Source organism: Stegodyphus dumicola, chromosome 2 (assembly GCF_044657685.1).
Source record: "Stegodyphus dumicola isolate Sdum_Otavi_A_Nest chromosome 2, ASM4465768v1".
Taxonomy (NCBI): domain Eukaryota; kingdom Metazoa; phylum Arthropoda; class Arachnida; order Araneae; family Eresidae; genus Stegodyphus; species Stegodyphus dumicola.
In genome coordinates, this window is record NC_140769.1 from 272,999,157 (window position 1) to 273,016,530 (window position 17,374).

A 17,374-nucleotide genomic window follows, 5' to 3' on the forward strand; every position below is an offset into this window, starting at 1 on the left:
AAAAGTATTGGCTGATCTTTGGAATATGGTAACTGGTAGTTTGGCGACATTTTGGAGGCGATAAAGGTTACTCTACCTAGGACTTTGGTAATAATGTGAGAAATCCTCAGTTCCGATTACGTATTATTTTGTGTGAGGGAAATGAGAAATCATGAGATATGTCATGTGACATTAATGGATGAATTACAGTTCTTTAATCGGAAAAAGAGGGAAATGTGGAAAAAATCTGGAAATTTTGTATTTAGCTTTATTCTGTGTTGTGTGAAACAACGTTGGTTAATTTTTGGATCCCATGGCCCTAACTAAGTGAATTCGAAATGGCTATTTAGGCATTGTGATAAAGAGAATTTTGCTTTTTATTTAGCGGAGGAAGTATGGAGGAAAAATTCGCAGATTAGGTAAGTTAGTATTTTTAATTATTTGAGGATGTTATTTTTATGCATTGTTCTAAATGTAAGGAGTAAATAAAGTAATCGTATTATTGGAAAATTGTTATTAACAATGATTTAGTTTAAAGTAATTAGGATTGTAAGCTAATTTTTATTATTTTAATGTATGTGCTTATTTATATTTTAAGTAGTGTTTTTGAATTTAATTATATTTTAATTAAATGATAGTTATTTTGTGAATTATATGTTTGTAGGAATTTGGTATACGTTTCAGTGGAAGTAAACGTGCATGGAAATAATTTAAATATTTGACACTAAGTATTTGTAACCATTTGTAATGTTTGCGGTATGAATTCGTTAGTGGCGTTTATAATATAATAGATAATTTAGAGGTAAAAGTTTTTGGATATTTTATTTATTTTATACGTGGAAATGTTCATCTTTGGAAAGGGTATATACTTTTTCCCGATCAGATAATTTCATATATGTTCTTTTTACCGGATTTAAAGATAAAATTTTCATGCATTTTCATGAAATTTTTCTAATTTATGAGAAAAAAGCAGTGTACATGGATATAGTGAAGAGTGTGCGCAATGCCATTTTTGTGCAATTCTGGGATGTTTTTTTAAGTAAATGTCGATGTGTACATGGTTTAGTGATATTTTAATTAAATGATAGTTATTTTGTGAATTTTATGTTTGTAGGAATTTGGTATACATTTCAGTTGAAGTAAACGTGCATGGAAATAATTTAAATATTTGACGCTAAGTATTTGTAACCATTTGTAATGTTTGCGGTGTGAATTCGTTGGTGACGTTTATAATATAATAGATAATTTAGAGGTAAAAGTTTTTGGATATTTTATTTATTTTATACGTGGAAATACTTTTTCGCGATCAGGTAATTTCATATATGTGCTTTTTACTGAGTTTAAAGATTCACAGAATTTTTTTGCATTTTCATGCAAATTTTTGTAATTTATGAGAAAATAGCAGTGTAGATGGATAAAGTTAAGAGTGTGTGCAATGCCATTTTTGTGCAATTGTGGGATTTTTTTTTAAGTAAAAATAAGTCGACGTGTAAATGGTTTATATGTATGTGCTATTCTGAAAAACGCGCAAGGAGTTTGCGATTGTGCACTTTTTCCCAATTTTGCAGTTAATATTTGTCATTATTAAGCAGTTTTGTTACATAAAATTTCTAAGTGTAATTCGGCTAGTAGATTGTTGGAAAAAGTGTTCAGTAAATAAAAAGAAAAGAAACATGTCTTTACTTCGTGAAGACAAAATGGCGGCCCCCCCCAAAAAAATAGAGGGTTGCTGTAGCAGAGTTAGTCGCCAAATTTTCGCCATAAAATTGCCAAGTTACCATAATCCAAAGATCAACCAAAGTATTTTCTTGTTATTGGAACTGGATTCATAAATGTCTGCATGTATGTACGTGCGTACATTATGTGTATAAACACACATACATATCTGCTTACATATATTTGATTTTGAAAATTAATGTAGTTATGCAAAAAGGGTGCATTTTAGGTAGGTTTACAAAGATTCATAATCGTAAGCATAGCAGGGAAGAGTTTAGGCAGGTCTAGTAGACTACTATAGATTTCTTCTAAAGGAAGTGAGGTATATAAGATTTTTTTAAGCTGAGTTGCAAAATATACATTTTTCTTGTAGTTATTAGTTCCATGTGCTCTAAATCTGAATTTTAATGGTGTTTTATGGAATTTGGGAAGTGCATAGAGGTTAGTAAATTTGTTGTAGCTTGGATTTAAAGAGATATTTAGTTTTTTATGAAAAGTTTTAATTCTGTTTGTTATAGATGTTTCTTTAAGGTTTGCTAATTGATAAGTAATTGCGTTGAAAAGTTATTTATTAACCCGGCGGAAGGCGCACCAAGAAAAGTTACTAGAACGGGCGCGTGGGGTATCACATACCTCAATATTTAAAATACAATAAAAATAGTATTATTTAGTTTTAAAACTTTTTTTTTGTTTTTTTTTTGTTCTTGTGTATTATAAATAAGTGAATAATAATTGGGTTTCAAAAAATTAATTTCCGAAATAATCTTAAATGAAATCTTAAAATTAAGATAAATGAAAATAATAAAAATCGTGCCTCTAAGTTTCATTGCATCTCTAATACACCATTCTTTTTTGTGTTCTTGGCACAGAATGTTTTCATATTTTAAACATTGCATTCACGTTCGTCTGTCCTTGGTGCGAGGGCAAAAAATTTAACACATCTTTCATGCTTAGTTGTTTCTAATTTCATGTATTCGTTTTAATTCTTCATCGAAACTTCTGCTTTTGTTTTGCATGCAGTACGTCAATTTCTTGGAAAAGTATTAATCTCTGATCTTTGTTCAATACTTTTTTCATTAATTGTAATGCTAAGTCCTTCAAAATCAGACTTCTGTTTCTTGTTGGTGGATTAGCAGTTGAATGTAATATAATTCAAGCATTTATTACAGCAACATTCAGTGCAGGAAAGAAAATTACCATTGGCCACCTTTTCGTTATTCTGGCAATTGAATAATTGGCTGACATTTCATCCCCCATATCCACTGCTCCTTTAGTCATATTATTAAAACATATAATTCCTAACGTTTTATTTTTTCCAATAGTATCATCTATAGTATGATTGTTATATAATGTTATAATGATCGTTATATAAAGCATAAGAACAGTTTTTCCTTTTTTAGGAACATCAGGAATTAATGTTTTATCTTTTTCGAAACCAAAACATTGTAGAAAATATTCTTAGTTTCATCTTCAGTTTCCGAAATGCAATCTTCATCGCTTTCAAATATTTCTAATAAATTTCGCATGCGTTGCATGTCCAGTTCATAGGGACTCATTCTTTTTACCATAAAGCAGTTAGAAATTTTTAAGAATTTAATGTCAAGTACTTTAAAATCACTTGCGAGTAGAAATATTTACTGTTACACTCTAGAAATAAATTTCTGAACTAAATATTCAGTCAGAAAAACACTTACACGGACAGGCGCGTGGGGTGTGTCATACCCCAGTTCCAACAAAATACAGATAAATCTTTTTCTGAAACACACAAGCAAAGAAAAAGCGGTTCACAAGTTAACCACAACTAGAAACTCAGAGACTGAAAGCAGCACAGAATTTCAGTTTCACAAGTTAGGAATATTCCACTTTTATGTAGGGTTGGGGTATGATACACCCCACGCGCCTTCCCGCGAGTTAATAATTGCTGCGTAGAACTGTTTTCATATAATGCTAAAGTTATTATTTGCTTTATCTTTTTTTGTAATAGTAAAAAGTTTTTTTAAATTTTTTATACCAGGCGGTAGTTGTGACCAATTTAATGTACAGTCAAAAATCGTTATCCCGGACTCGTCGGGACTTCAGCGATTCCGAATTATCGATTTTTCCGGATTATAGATCATCAGTTTAAATCTGGTAAGATGGCATACAGAAATTACAAAATTAAAAATATGAAACCGTAATTTATGAAATAAAGAACAATTGTGATCTATAAAGGTATCAAAATTTACAAAAAGAAAAAGATTAATATTTATTTGTTTACTTTATTAAACATTTCTTTCAATGTAAGTTGCTTCGTTTCATGTGATAATACTTTCTCTTTAATTCTATTAAACAGACATAATTTCTTGTTTAGTTACAAAGTTCCACTGTTCAAGTCCTATAATTGCTGTGTTGAGAATACTGACTAATTCGTCAGTCAAAATGTTTTCGTTTTCAATAACCTCTGGGTCACTTTCTTCACTATCGGAGGAGGATTTTGATTTAAATCATATCAAAGACGGAGTACATCGAGATGAAATACTACACTTAGTAAGGAATTATAAGCCAAATAAAATAAAAACATCTGCCCTGAAGATAAGGATAGTGCTGACAGATCAACTTCCAATTCATGGCCTGAAATTGATAAACAGATTTTGGATTTCAAAACATACTTTCGCTTTGTAGATACAAATTACATATTAGTAAATATATATCCGAAATTCTATTTGACATAATCGAAAGTTCAAGCTTACTTTTATGAAATTGCTCTAACAGTCTGCAAAAAATAATAAGCCGGATCCAATTCGAAGATTAAGGAACAACGCAATCTGCAACATTAACTGAATTAGATAATTTTAGCTTAGCTTATACCTCCGTTACACATTAAACGTGCATGCGCACAAGCATATTCGCAGCCATAAAGGTCTTACGCGCACTCTTAAACGCCTATGTGCATGCGTGAACGCGACGCATGTGCAGAAAGTTTGTAGCTTTGAGGTCCGGATTATAGATCATTCCGGATTATGGGTGTCCGAATTAACGACTTTTGACTGTATATGCAAGTTCTAATATTTAAAGGTTTATCCCAGTTTATTACAGTTATCAAATAAAATAAAGAACTGATTTCATAATTTGTAACTGCTTTGCATCAAATATCTTCTTTATTTAGATAACGATACAAGATGTTCAATTTCAGAAAATAATGAATTTTTTTGTTGAATTTAAAATTAATTCATTTTGAATGACTGTACTTCGAAACTTGAGGTGAAGATATCTATAGGTAAATTCAGTTGATAGCTTGCTTTAACTATAAATTCGTTGATGCTGTTTTTGAAAGTCTTGTTACAGTAATTTTTGTTTATGTGTCTGACTGGTGTAAATTTTACTCCATAACTCATTAGTGTTTTTAGTTGATCGTTTTGTATGATATCCAGTTGCCCGTAATTATGTGCTGGTGATGAGCATCTACATAAGTACTGTCAATTGGTAATTTGCAATGTCATTCTGCTGACTCATCTATGTCATGGTACAAGCATGAAATAGGTACACCATTTCATGGTGTAAGCAAGTTGCTTAACGTCTTTTGATAGTTAAATGCAACTATTGGTATGGTGTCTACAGCTGGGAAGTAAACTTTACATTGAAGTTGAAGATTCTAGAGAATTGAATATTGTCAAACTGCGGATGCAGAAAATTGACTTTAAAATAAATTTTGCATAGAGCCAGACAATTAGAAAGTCTGAATTTACAAAAATCAAGAACCATGTCTTTAACAATTTGTATTTCGTCATAGTTTTCATTCATTTTTTTCAGTTTTAGAAGAAATTTATTAGTAGAAGAGTGTAACCAGTTCAGGAGTTTCTTGGGGAAGTTTTCAGAATCAAAAAAACATTTCAATTGTTTTTTCAATGTAATTGTATCCAGAGTTGGTAAAAATCTCGTATTATTTATTTTGCTTCCTCTTTTGCCTCTTTGCGTTTTGTTGCTGTAAAGTTTAAATTGGCTGAAAATGGATTTATTGGAAGAATCTTTGTGACTATGAATATAAGTGTTAAGTCCATAGGGATAAAGTGAATGTTGTTTTAGTATAAAGAGTGACTCCTGAAAAATTCGTTCTTTGTGATTGGGTATTATGTCTAAGATCTGAAGTTGAATAGAGTTGAAGTCATGGTGTTTAAAGTGCTCTAATTCTGCTGTATTGATCTGTGAAGGTGTACTTATTTTAGTGCTAGTCTTGTTCTGTGGGTTGAATTTCTTAATGTGAGCTCTGTGGTTATTGATTCAAAAGTTAAGATTGTTTTTAGTTTGTCCTATATATTTAATATTTCAGATGCTGCAGGTAATCATGTAAATACAGTTAAATGTTTTTCATAGATACTATTATTTGGTGTTGCCTGTAATAGGCATTGCATTAAATTTGCAAGTTTGTCATCTAGTGGAACGACATTTAATGAATTCAGTTTGAGAGATACGAGCAAGAAGGAGGCTGCTAACCTTCAATATATTAAAGTTTTTGTAGAAAAACTTTTAAACTTAAAAATAAAAATAAAAAGCTGAGATAATATATTGGGTAATGCATTAAAAAAGATAAATAGTGCTAATAGCTGCTATTTAGCATATCAAATGTTGAATGATCTAAAATTCACTTAGTTCGAAAACAAGTTTTTCTAATGCTTGCGCAATAGCTGTTTGTTGCGGAGTTCTTATGTGAGTAAAAACGTCTGTTAAAATTTTGAATATACTAACTAGTGAATGGAAATTGATTAATTTCTGGCTAATTGTCATGTCGGAACGAGGAAGAAAATTAGAAAACAGAAAAAGTGATTTTCACTGTCAACGAGCTATTTGACAGACTAAAGATTATGAAATAGGCTCATTTAGTAACAGCATAATAAAAGTCTAAAAACAATTAGCTTTTTATGTTATATACAATTTTGTAATTACACTATGTACAAATCCTCCAACTGATAGTCATCCAACATATACCGCCTTCTCAGGTTTAGGAACAAATTATCATATCCCTATCAGTTAAACGATTTAGAGTGAGTATTTAACGCCTACAGTTTTAAGACAATGGTTAATAAATCGATTAGGTATTAGATTATTGTTGAGAATTTTAATAAGGAGCAAAATTTCGTGTTGTAGATCTATCATATCTGTGCAAATATTTTTAATCCGATGTATTTAATTTAATATTGTATTACAAATAACTTTTTGGAGATGTTGGAAGTCCAATTTATTAATTTGTTAGTATTGAAATTGAAGTTTCTTGTTTTGTCAAACAGCAACATTTTTTTGCAGTTAATGATTTGAAGAGCGAGATAGTCGATGTTATTTTGTGAATGATTAGTTTTATTAAGTGTAAGGCATTCTGGATAAATCTTGGAGTATTCAACCGTATTGAAATTATTAAATGTAATAAGATCATCTATATATCTGTAAGTGTGCTTGTAGTAATTTAATTCTTGCTGTTGTAAATTTTTTTGGAAGGTAAATTCTTTGATAAATAAAAAAAGATTACAGATCGAAGTACTGGAATGCATAGACTCCAACTACTACGGATTCTCCGTAGTTTCTATGGAAATTCATGAAAAACTACGAGCTACGAAAAGTATGGAAAAAACTACGGATTTTACAGACACAAGAGCAGGAGAACCAGTACGCAAAACGGAACCAACTAATTCATCCGATGATTGGCTGAATACTCGTGTTATCATATATCATGTGTTGAGTGCGTTCCTAGTTTTGAAGAATTAGCCAATCGTAGATCAGTAACTCCAACCATTAACGACTTATCAATAGTTCCACCCAAGTGTCTATCTCCCAGGTTCCTCGCTGATGCGTGTTTAGGCTGCATTCGGCTGCATTGTGTAGTTTATGGCGAGAGCTTAGCGTGTGTCTTGTGAACTGTGAATCAGGTGAAAGATTTTTAATCATAATGCTGCCTCGAACGAAGAAGCCAAAATTATCAAAGCAGAAGTTTAAAGATTCATATTCTTCAGAATTTCCATGCATTAAAGCGTCCGAAATTTCTGTGAATCACGCACACTGCAGTGTATGCAACAAAGACTTCTCAGTTGCTCATGGCGGAAAAGATGACTGTAAACGGTATGTGTTTTCTCAAAAGCATATAGAACTTGGCACCGTAAAATCTAAAGAAATAACAAATTTCTTAATAAAAGATGATGAAACAGATCCTATAAAAGCCGAATGCTATTTTGTTTGTTTTTTAATTGAACATAATCTACCGCTTTCTGTTTCGGATCATTCCAAAGAGCTTTTCAAAGCAATGTTTCCGGATTCTGCCATAGCAAAAAAATTTAGCTGCGGTCATACCAAAACTGCTGCTATTGTGAAAACACTTGCAGAAAATACTGTTGCTGATATTATAAAATCAGTGTGCAGTACATCATTTTCTCTAAGTACTGATGGAAGTAATGATAACAATGATAACAAACTGTACCCATTGGTTATAACATACTACAGTAAAGAAAAGGGAGTGATAATTACTTCATTGATTTCTATTTTAGAATGCACGAATAATACAGGAGAAGGTATTTTTAATTGTATAAATGAAAACTTTAAAAACAAAGGTTTAGAATGGAAAAATTGCTTATCATTTTCTTCAGATAATGCTAGTAATATGATTGGAAAGTTTAAAGGTGTAGCATCATTTATCAAAATGCATCAACCAAGTATAATCACCCGAGGTTGTCCGTGCCACCTCTTGCATATAGCTGCAAAAAAAGCTACTGAAAAATTAATTGGCTCAGAAATTGAAATGTTGATAATAGATATATATTTTTACTTGGAGAAAAGTTCGAAACGGAAGCATAGCTTCAAAGTTGCTCAACAAATTTTGGGACAGAATGCAAAATCTCATAAAATTTTGAAATATTGCAGTACGAGATGGTTGTCTCTTTTAGAATCTATAACAAGGATTTTGGAACAGTGGGATGCTGTGATAAATTTTTTTGGAGATAAACCAGATAACAGTGAGAATGAAGGAAAGAGATTGCAAAACATTAAAAAAATTTTACAGTCACCGACCATCAAATTGTACTTGTTATTTTTGAAAAATACTTTGTTTATAACAGTAAATATTAATTTGCAACAACAAGCTCCTTATATACATAAATTGAGAAGAGAACTTTTTGAAATTTAATGAATTTATTTGTTAGATTCGTAAAACCATCAGTAATTTCTAAAGAAAATGAAGATGTTACTCTAACGTCTATTCCATTTCAGAAGTATAGTAAACAAAAAGAAAATGAAAATTTAGTGATTGGTGCGGAAACAAGACTATATTTAAAAAATGCCAAGTTGAATGAAAGTGAAGTGAAATCATTTTTCAATTCTGTGCGAGCTTTTTTTGTAACTGCATGTTCATATATAATTGATAAATTTCCACTGAGTGATCCATTTTTAAAACATGCTGAAGTTGCTGACATCAACTTGAGAACTGAAGTCTCATTTTCATCTGTTCTTTACTTGATGAATACTTTTCCATCCATTATTGATGAAAAATGTCTTAATCAAGTAGAAATTGAATTTTCCATGTATCAAGTAGATGATTTGAAAGAAATTGTAGATTTGCATATTGATATAGCATGGGGAGAAATTGCCAAATTAAAAAATATGAATGGGTGTATTAAATACAAAGTATTGCCTTCTGTAATGCTTGCTGTCTTAATAATACCTCATTCAAATGCAGCTTGCGAAAGAATTTTTTCTATTGTTAAAAAAAATCAGACGGAATTTCGACCAAATTTAGGTCTTAAAACTCTTGAAGCAGTTTTGATTGAAAAAATAAATATGCAGGCAAATGAAGAACTGTGTTATAAAAAAACATTCTCAAAATCAGAACTTAAGCTTGCTAAGCATGCTACATATAAATCTTTGCATTCATAAATTATGCGTATTTTGTTTAATACTTATATGTATCATTCTTGGTTATTTAAATTTTATTTCCCTGTAGAAATCATATCCAGAATAAAGATATGATTTATAGCTTCTGATTTTTTCTATGATTAGTAGTGATTTGAAGTACTTTTTATTAGTGAATGCTTGAGGAGTTAAAAGAAAATTTCTAATTAAATGTGCATATAATTTACAAGGTATATTTTTAATTATTCAGTTTTATATGTATATGGATTTTAAATGTAATAAAATTGATTACAATTAATTATTAATTTAAAATTAATGAATGGTTAATTACAACATACGCTACGCGCACATTTTCAAAGTTGTAAAAATGTCGTTCGCGCGTTGACTACTGACAAGGTTTGCTGAAGGTTGGAGTCTATGTGGAATGTGAGCCTATTGGAAGTCCGCTGACTTCCAATTAAATTTCAAAATCAATTTTTTAAAAAGTTGATTTTGAAATTTAATGTAGTTGTGAAAAAGGGTGCATTTTAGGTAGATTTTCCATTTACTAAGATTCATAATCGTGAGCGTAGCAGGGAACAGTTTAGGCAGATCTAGAACATGCAGTGATGAAAGCAAAATATAATAAATAGTGACCCGCCAGGCCAGTGTCAGGGATATAAAATAGGTGAATGTTTCAGTAAGCACGGTGAACAGCGTTAAACGGAACGGAACATTTGGGATGTATGCCAAGCAGATACTCAGCTACGGAGCCAAATTATTAATCTCACAAATTTATGCTTACGTGATTGTTTTTCTATAACAAGGTATTTTATTTAGTTCCTAAGTGATATTAAGAATTGGAATTTTTAAGTGAAAATCTCCACATTTTATTATGGAAGGAAAACTTAAATGCACATGCATAAAGCATACAAAAAAGAAAATTGTTTATGGCTTTGAGGTCATTCTGAACACAGAGCAAAGAATAAATTTGAGTTGTCCAATGTGTAATGTTGGGTTATGTAAAGAATGCTTGGTACTTTTCCGTTTCGCTGGCGCAAATCTCGCCAAGCAGCCTTTATTGGCGACAATACACAGTATACACATAAAAAGTTTTTAACAAATGTTAGTTCTAAGAATTTTTTATTATGAAGGCATAAACATTTTAATATCGTTTCAAATTTTGTAAAAAGACAATAAATTTGTAAAAAGACTAATTTAAGAATTTACTATGCTTTAGTAGTTCAGCATCCTGATTCGCCAGTTTATAACACGTGACCCTGAGTGATCTCATCTTGCGTAAACACGCTACAAAAATCTAATTCTCTCAGTAATTATCTGCATTAATTTCAAGTTAAATCTTAATTTGGAATACAAGATTAAATGCAAGAATTATTTCAATTCGTACGAATAGCTTACTCGGAAATTATATAAAACCGCAGTGCTTTACTTCGCTAATGCATTCTCATTGGAATTGATGAATTTAACCCTTTACTTTATCTTTTTTGTATGTTTGCCTTTGGGCGAGCGATGTGATTGCATTCTAATTGACTTAATTACCGCGAATGGCCTTAGAGCATAAAATTGAACTGTCTGGTAAAAAATCTATGTAATTGTATGCCATTATTGAAAGAAACATTCAATTGGATAAGAAATGGCTACGACTTGTTTTGAAAATGAGGCATAAAAGTTAGCAGCGATGATATTACATTTGGCATCGCTTGTACCATTTTTGTCAACTTTATCGCCTACGGCAGCAAAATAAAAAAGTACCGAATGCTTTACCTTGTACTACACGATCTAAAATCTATTTCATATAATAAAGTTTTCCAGAACAAGAGGTGTGCTTATAGTAAGTCAATTGCTACATGTGGGACATAATTGGCTTGAAAATTTTGTTTAAAAAAAAAAAAAATTGCTAAATTTACCTTATTTGGCATGTTTTCACTTGGATAGAAAACGAGGTAAAATTTTCTTTTTTATTTTGTAAAAATTCATAGTCAAAGGGTCAAAGTCAAATTAAAAAGAAATTATAGTACAAAAAATAAATTGGTTAAGTAGTTTAGAGAAAGAAATGTTTGATAAAAGAAAATAAGTATTAACATTAAGTTTATTTTATAAATTTTGTTTCCCTTAAGCTCATAAATGCATCATTATTATTTCACAAACCACTATTTTATATTTTTAATTCTGTAACTTCTAATCAGCATTTTATTAGAATTAAATAATGTATAGCAGCATTATTTGAGCTTTCATTTCATTCATGGCATAGCTCTATGCTGATCACATAAAAACTATATCGTAATTATTATTTGGTGTGGTGTATATCTGTTGATATATAAACTTAATTCAGAAATTTTGGTACTTTTCTGTTAATGGGGGCGACAGTTGCAAAGTACTGTGGTAGCTTGCTTATATCATGTCATAAATACCTGTGCAATGTTTAATGTACACAATGCCAATTTTACGCAAGTCTTTATTTTTTTTAAAGTGAAAAACAGGTTGCTATGTAATGAGAATAGTTTTCTCCTTATACTGTTGATGCTAGTAATCTGTTAATTTTAGTCCTTCTACCAGACACAACTTTAATTGGCCAGACTGTCATTTTATGGATGTCTCTGCTGTTTCTTGGACATTTCTGTCATGCACATTGATTTTTGTCCTCAACTTGGGCTGAACATGGTTTCTTCAATCATGGCAAACCAGTTACCACATTTGTTACCTGAAATGTCCAATCAGATAATGAATTAATGATTCTGATGGCATATTCTTGACTTTGAAATGGTGATAGTGTTTTCTCTGCAAGGTGATCAACCTCTTAAGTTTTCAGATAAAGTTACAGACAAATTTTTGTTCATCATGCTATACCATATTTTTCCATTTAATTCATGCAGAGTAGGTGTTTATAACTATTCAACTTCATGCATTCTTTAATTGTACAGGTAAAAAAAGCTAGTGAACTACTCCTTATGGGAGTAGTTCACTAGCTTCACTAACTTCATTCTAGTAGTTCACTAATTTCATTCTGTTTACAAGATGGTGAAAAAAAGTTATATTACACATAGTTAACATGGATAATATCCAGTATTGGAACCTTTCTGCAAATTCCGACCCACATTATGTACTTTTTAGATTATTCTTTAAAAACTATTTTTTTTAAGTGTTTTCAAAATAAAAAAAATATTAAAAAATTAATAACACCAATAATAATGCATTGATGACAACTAGATTTGAACTAAGAGTTATTTCCAGTTTTGTTTAATAAATTCAAGCTTCAGTAGTTGCTGTAAGAGAGGAATTTAAATAATACAAATGTTGCATAGAATCTAACCTCAATTTTCTTTCTGATTAAAAGTGCATGTTCTCTCTTCACACGTATATTTGCATTTTAAAGCCTTTTGTATTTATAAAGAATTTGGGAAAATTTAGTGAGACCAAGGTCATGCACTTCCTTTCTAAGGGAAATTAGCTTCTATTTTCAGTATGCATTGGAAAAATACCAACTTATTTGGGAGAGAAACTCAAGGTTAACGTATTTAGAAGTGACAAAAGGAGAAAGAAGTGCCCCCCCCCAAAGGTTCATACACACAGGATTATGCGATTTTCCCCATTAAGCATAATTTCATTTAAAGTCATAAACTGCAATTAAATATATTGAAATTTACAGTTCATTATCATTGATAGTATATGAATATACTGCAATAATATTTTTGTGATATTTAAAAGAAAATTGTGAATTTTAAAGGAAGTGGTTTCATTTTATATAAATAAATAAATTAAAAAAAAAAAAAAAAAAAAAAAGAGAGAGAGAGAGAGATATTGTTGCAATAGACGCTTGAAAAATTTGAACAAATAATTAGTAAAACTATGAGATACGAACATGCAAAATTTGTGAATGTAACAAATGAATGAACTATTCGCATTTATAAAATCTTTTTAGTGTCTATCCACTCAAAGAATTGAACATATGCTGTTGTTTACATGTTCAAATTCTCCTGATCCAACAAAAATACAAGAAAACTTTCTGAACCAAAAGTGCATAGTTGAAGATCAACACTCTGTGGAACATTATTCGAAAATATAAGGGACTTCAGCCACCATTTAGTATTGTTTAAAAACTTAAATAAAAGAATTCTGATTTGAAATCGCACCTGTGTCTTCAAGACACGTAAAGACTGGTTACATATATGATACTGAGGGAGAATCGCAGGATCACATATATGGCGATCACAGTCCTGAACAGATTAAGTACCGCATGGACCTCAGTTATGAAGAATTTTAAGCTTTTTTTACATTTTATGTGACTAATGTATGTTTGAATATAAGATATTGTGAGATCTGTAAGCATTCCCTCATGGTTTCGTAAGATTTTTGTGTTTTGTCCGAGTGATCACTTTAATATTATGTGAACCTTTATCCTGTTCAAAGCTTCTGACGTAAATTAAATAAAAATATTCCATAAAAATGTAGTATATTGCTTTATTAAGTTATATTATTAGTATTATAAATCTAATCTTTATAGTTGTAAAAGTTTTTCTATTTTGGCTGTCTATGCATATTACATTATATATTTATTTTTGTTCTTTTCTCTGTTTTTAGCTGCTTGCAGATGCCAGTGAAGGGAGAATGAAAATAATTCTTGGAGATATAATGGATCTTAGTTTGGGAAACGTCTTTCCTCGGTATGGCATTTATTTAAATGTAATATTAACAAATACTGTAATTTCACATAGATAAGCTGTGGCTTATATACTACATGTTTAAAAGCCAAAAATTTAGGTGCGCATCATATCTGAAAGAACTTTATTTTTCATCTGTCTTTATAACTTTATTAATTTAGATTGTAAGTTATGCATAAGCAAAATTGTTAATGTAGAATTCAGTGCGACGTTTTAGCCTGATACGAGTGCTCAGGTTGCAACTAAGGCAGCGAAACAAGTTCGAACTTTTGTGAAAGTTGCCTAACTGTAGTAAGTTGCACTCGGTGCAAAGGCACCATAATGCATATACTCCCTGCCGAATTCGGTGGTTTTGTGTGCATTTTTTAATAACTATCTCCTTTTTAACGACCACAGAAACATTTATTTTGTTAAGTTTTGTGTTTATTCTTACGTGTGTCTTACTGCCTTGTGGCTTGCGTATTGCGTACATGTTGCAATGCTTACGTTATCATTCATACTTGTTGGATTTTAAAAATTATTATTATTATGGCTTCTACTCAAAAAAGTTAGTTATACAATTGCTTTTAAGCGTTCGGCAGTGAAGAAAGCGATAAAAATTGGAAATCGGGCTGCGGCTAGAGAATTTCATGTTTATGAGAGATGCGTTTGGCAGTGGAAGTCCAAACAAGAAAAATTAGAGGTCTTGTCAGACTGGATTCATAGTCTGGCTTGTGTTGGAAGACAATTTAGAGAAATGAATAATAAAGCAGAAAGAAAATGGATTATCAGTGTCAGCAATTAGAAATTTGCTTTTAAGCAAATGTACAGTCAAAAGTCGTTAATTGGGACACCCATAATCCGGAATAATCTATAATCCGGACCTCAAAGCTACAAACTTTCTGCACATGCGTTGCGTTCACGCATGCGCACAGGCGTTTAAGAGTGCACGTAAGACCTTTACGGCTGCGAATATGTTTGTGCACATGCTCATTTAAAGTGTAACGGAGGTATAAGCTAAGCTAAAATTATCTAATTCAGTTAATATTGCAGATTGCGTTGTTCCTTAATCTTCAAATTGGATCCGGCTTATTATTTTTTGCAGACTGTTAGAGAAATTTCATAAAAGTAGGCTTGAACATTCGATTATGTCAAATAGAATTTCGGATATATATTTACTAATATGTAATTTGTATCTACAAAGCGAAAGTATGTTTTGAAATCCGAAATCTGTTTATCAGTTTCACACTGCGGATTGGAAGTTGAAGCACTATCCTTATCTTCAGGGCAGATGTTTTTATTTTATTTGGCTTATAATTCCTTACTAAGTGTAGTATTTCATATCGATGTACTCCGTGTTTGATATGATTTAAATCAAGTTCCTCATCATTATAATTCGCTTCTGATAGTGAAGAAAGTGACCCAGAGGTTATTGAAAACGAAAACATTTCGATTGACAAATTAGTCGGTATTCTCAACACAGCAATTATAGGATTTGAACAGCGGAACTTTGTAACTGAACAAGAAATTATGTCTGTTTAATAGAATTAAAGAGAAAGTATTATCACATGAAACGAAGCAACTTACATTGAAAGAAATGTTTAATAAAGTAAACAAATAAATATTAAGCTTTTTCTTTTTGTAAATTTTGATACCCTTTAGATCATAACTGTTCTTTATTTCATAAATTACGGTTTCATATTTTTAGTTTTGTAATTTCTGCATGCCATCTTACCAGATTTAAACTGATGATCTATAATCCGGAATCGCCGAAGTCCCGACGAGTCCGGATTAACGACTTTTGACTGTAATTGCTTGACAAATGGGTATTAGACAAGCTTTGGCATTTACACAATTCATTTTTAAAAAAGATGAATTTTCATTTCAAGGTAAATTAACCTCATCTCACTTTTCTTTAAATTTTACAGTTGCATTAAAATTCTTCCGAACATCATTATATATTTTACTTTCCTTTTCAATTCCTAGTGTTTCCAATTCTCCAAATTGCTTTAACTGTGTTGAGGTCAATTTAGAACCTTTGACAGAGGACCTAATTAATGTTTCGGGTTCATGAAAGTTAAAAAAAAGTTATCCGTCAGGACCAAAATAACAGTTGGACAGAAGCTTCCCAAAAACTGACTTCACAAAATTCTACCTATTTTTGGATGTGTATTAAAATTAAAAAAGAAAATTTGAATAGATGCCCAATAATTAAAATGGATGAAATGCCCTTTACTTTTTTGGATTACCTCTCTGAATAGAACTATTTCTATGTTAACAATCAGGAATGAAAGGACTTGTTTTGGTTGTGCCCCGAATGGTAAAATATGAAGGGTGAAATATGAAGGGAAGGGGGAATTTTTAACTGATGTTTTTTCTCAGTGATAAAAATTTTATAGCCACTGGATCTCACTGTCAATATAATTTTTAAGCATGAACTGTGAAAGCAGTGGAAGGAATACATGCAAACTGGACTCCATTCCTTCATAAATTCGTGACAGATGAGAAAAATCTTTGTATGAGGTTGCTTTGTGGGTCAATAAAGCATGGCTGTCAGTCTGAGCTGATACGATTGTATTAAGTTTTTATTAAATTGAAAATAATCGAAAAGAAAATGAAAAAGATCTGACACAGTGATGAAAGTGACCATGATGGTCATTTATTAAGTTTATATGATTCTGAAATTGATAAGTCAGATTTTAAAGGCTTTGCATAAATAAATGTAGTTTATTTTAATTCTAAAATTCTGTTTTTCTAATTTATGTATTATTTTTCATGAAATGATAATTTATGGCGATAAGCAAAGTTCAACAAATCCATAAAAATAACATACATTAAAAATCAGCAGAGTTCATTTTTGGCAGATTCAAGGAAAGATGTTTGTTTATTTTTTATTTATTTATATATTGATGTTTATAGTTATGCTGTCAATGGTATAAAATGTTATCAGTGATGATTACATCAATATGAAAGGGAATTACTGAATAAAGAAATATTAAGTGCCATATTTCAGAATGCTTTGCTGTGACCTATACATTCATGTGGACTTTTTTTGAATTAATTTTTTTTTTTTTTTTTTTAAGTTAGTAACTAATCTGTGCAGTATATACACCAGGGCAGCTTATCTGTTCGAAATTACTGTAGGAACTTCTATGTTTTAGCTGTGTTGTCGAGAAACA

General features: G+C 30.8%; 1 protein-coding gene across 1 annotated transcript in view; it reads left to right on the plus strand.

Annotated features, from left to right (window-relative positions):
- Positions 1-17,374, plus strand: part of mtTFB1 (mitochondrial transcription factor B1) — a 48,753-nt gene that overhangs the window by 12,149 nt on the left and 19,230 nt on the right. The window contains exon 3 of the mRNA XM_085812160.1: positions 14,137-14,219. Coding sequence (XP_085668286.1) covers positions 14,137-14,219 — 83 coding nt within the window. The remainder of the gene's footprint in view (positions 1-14,136; positions 14,220-17,374) is intronic.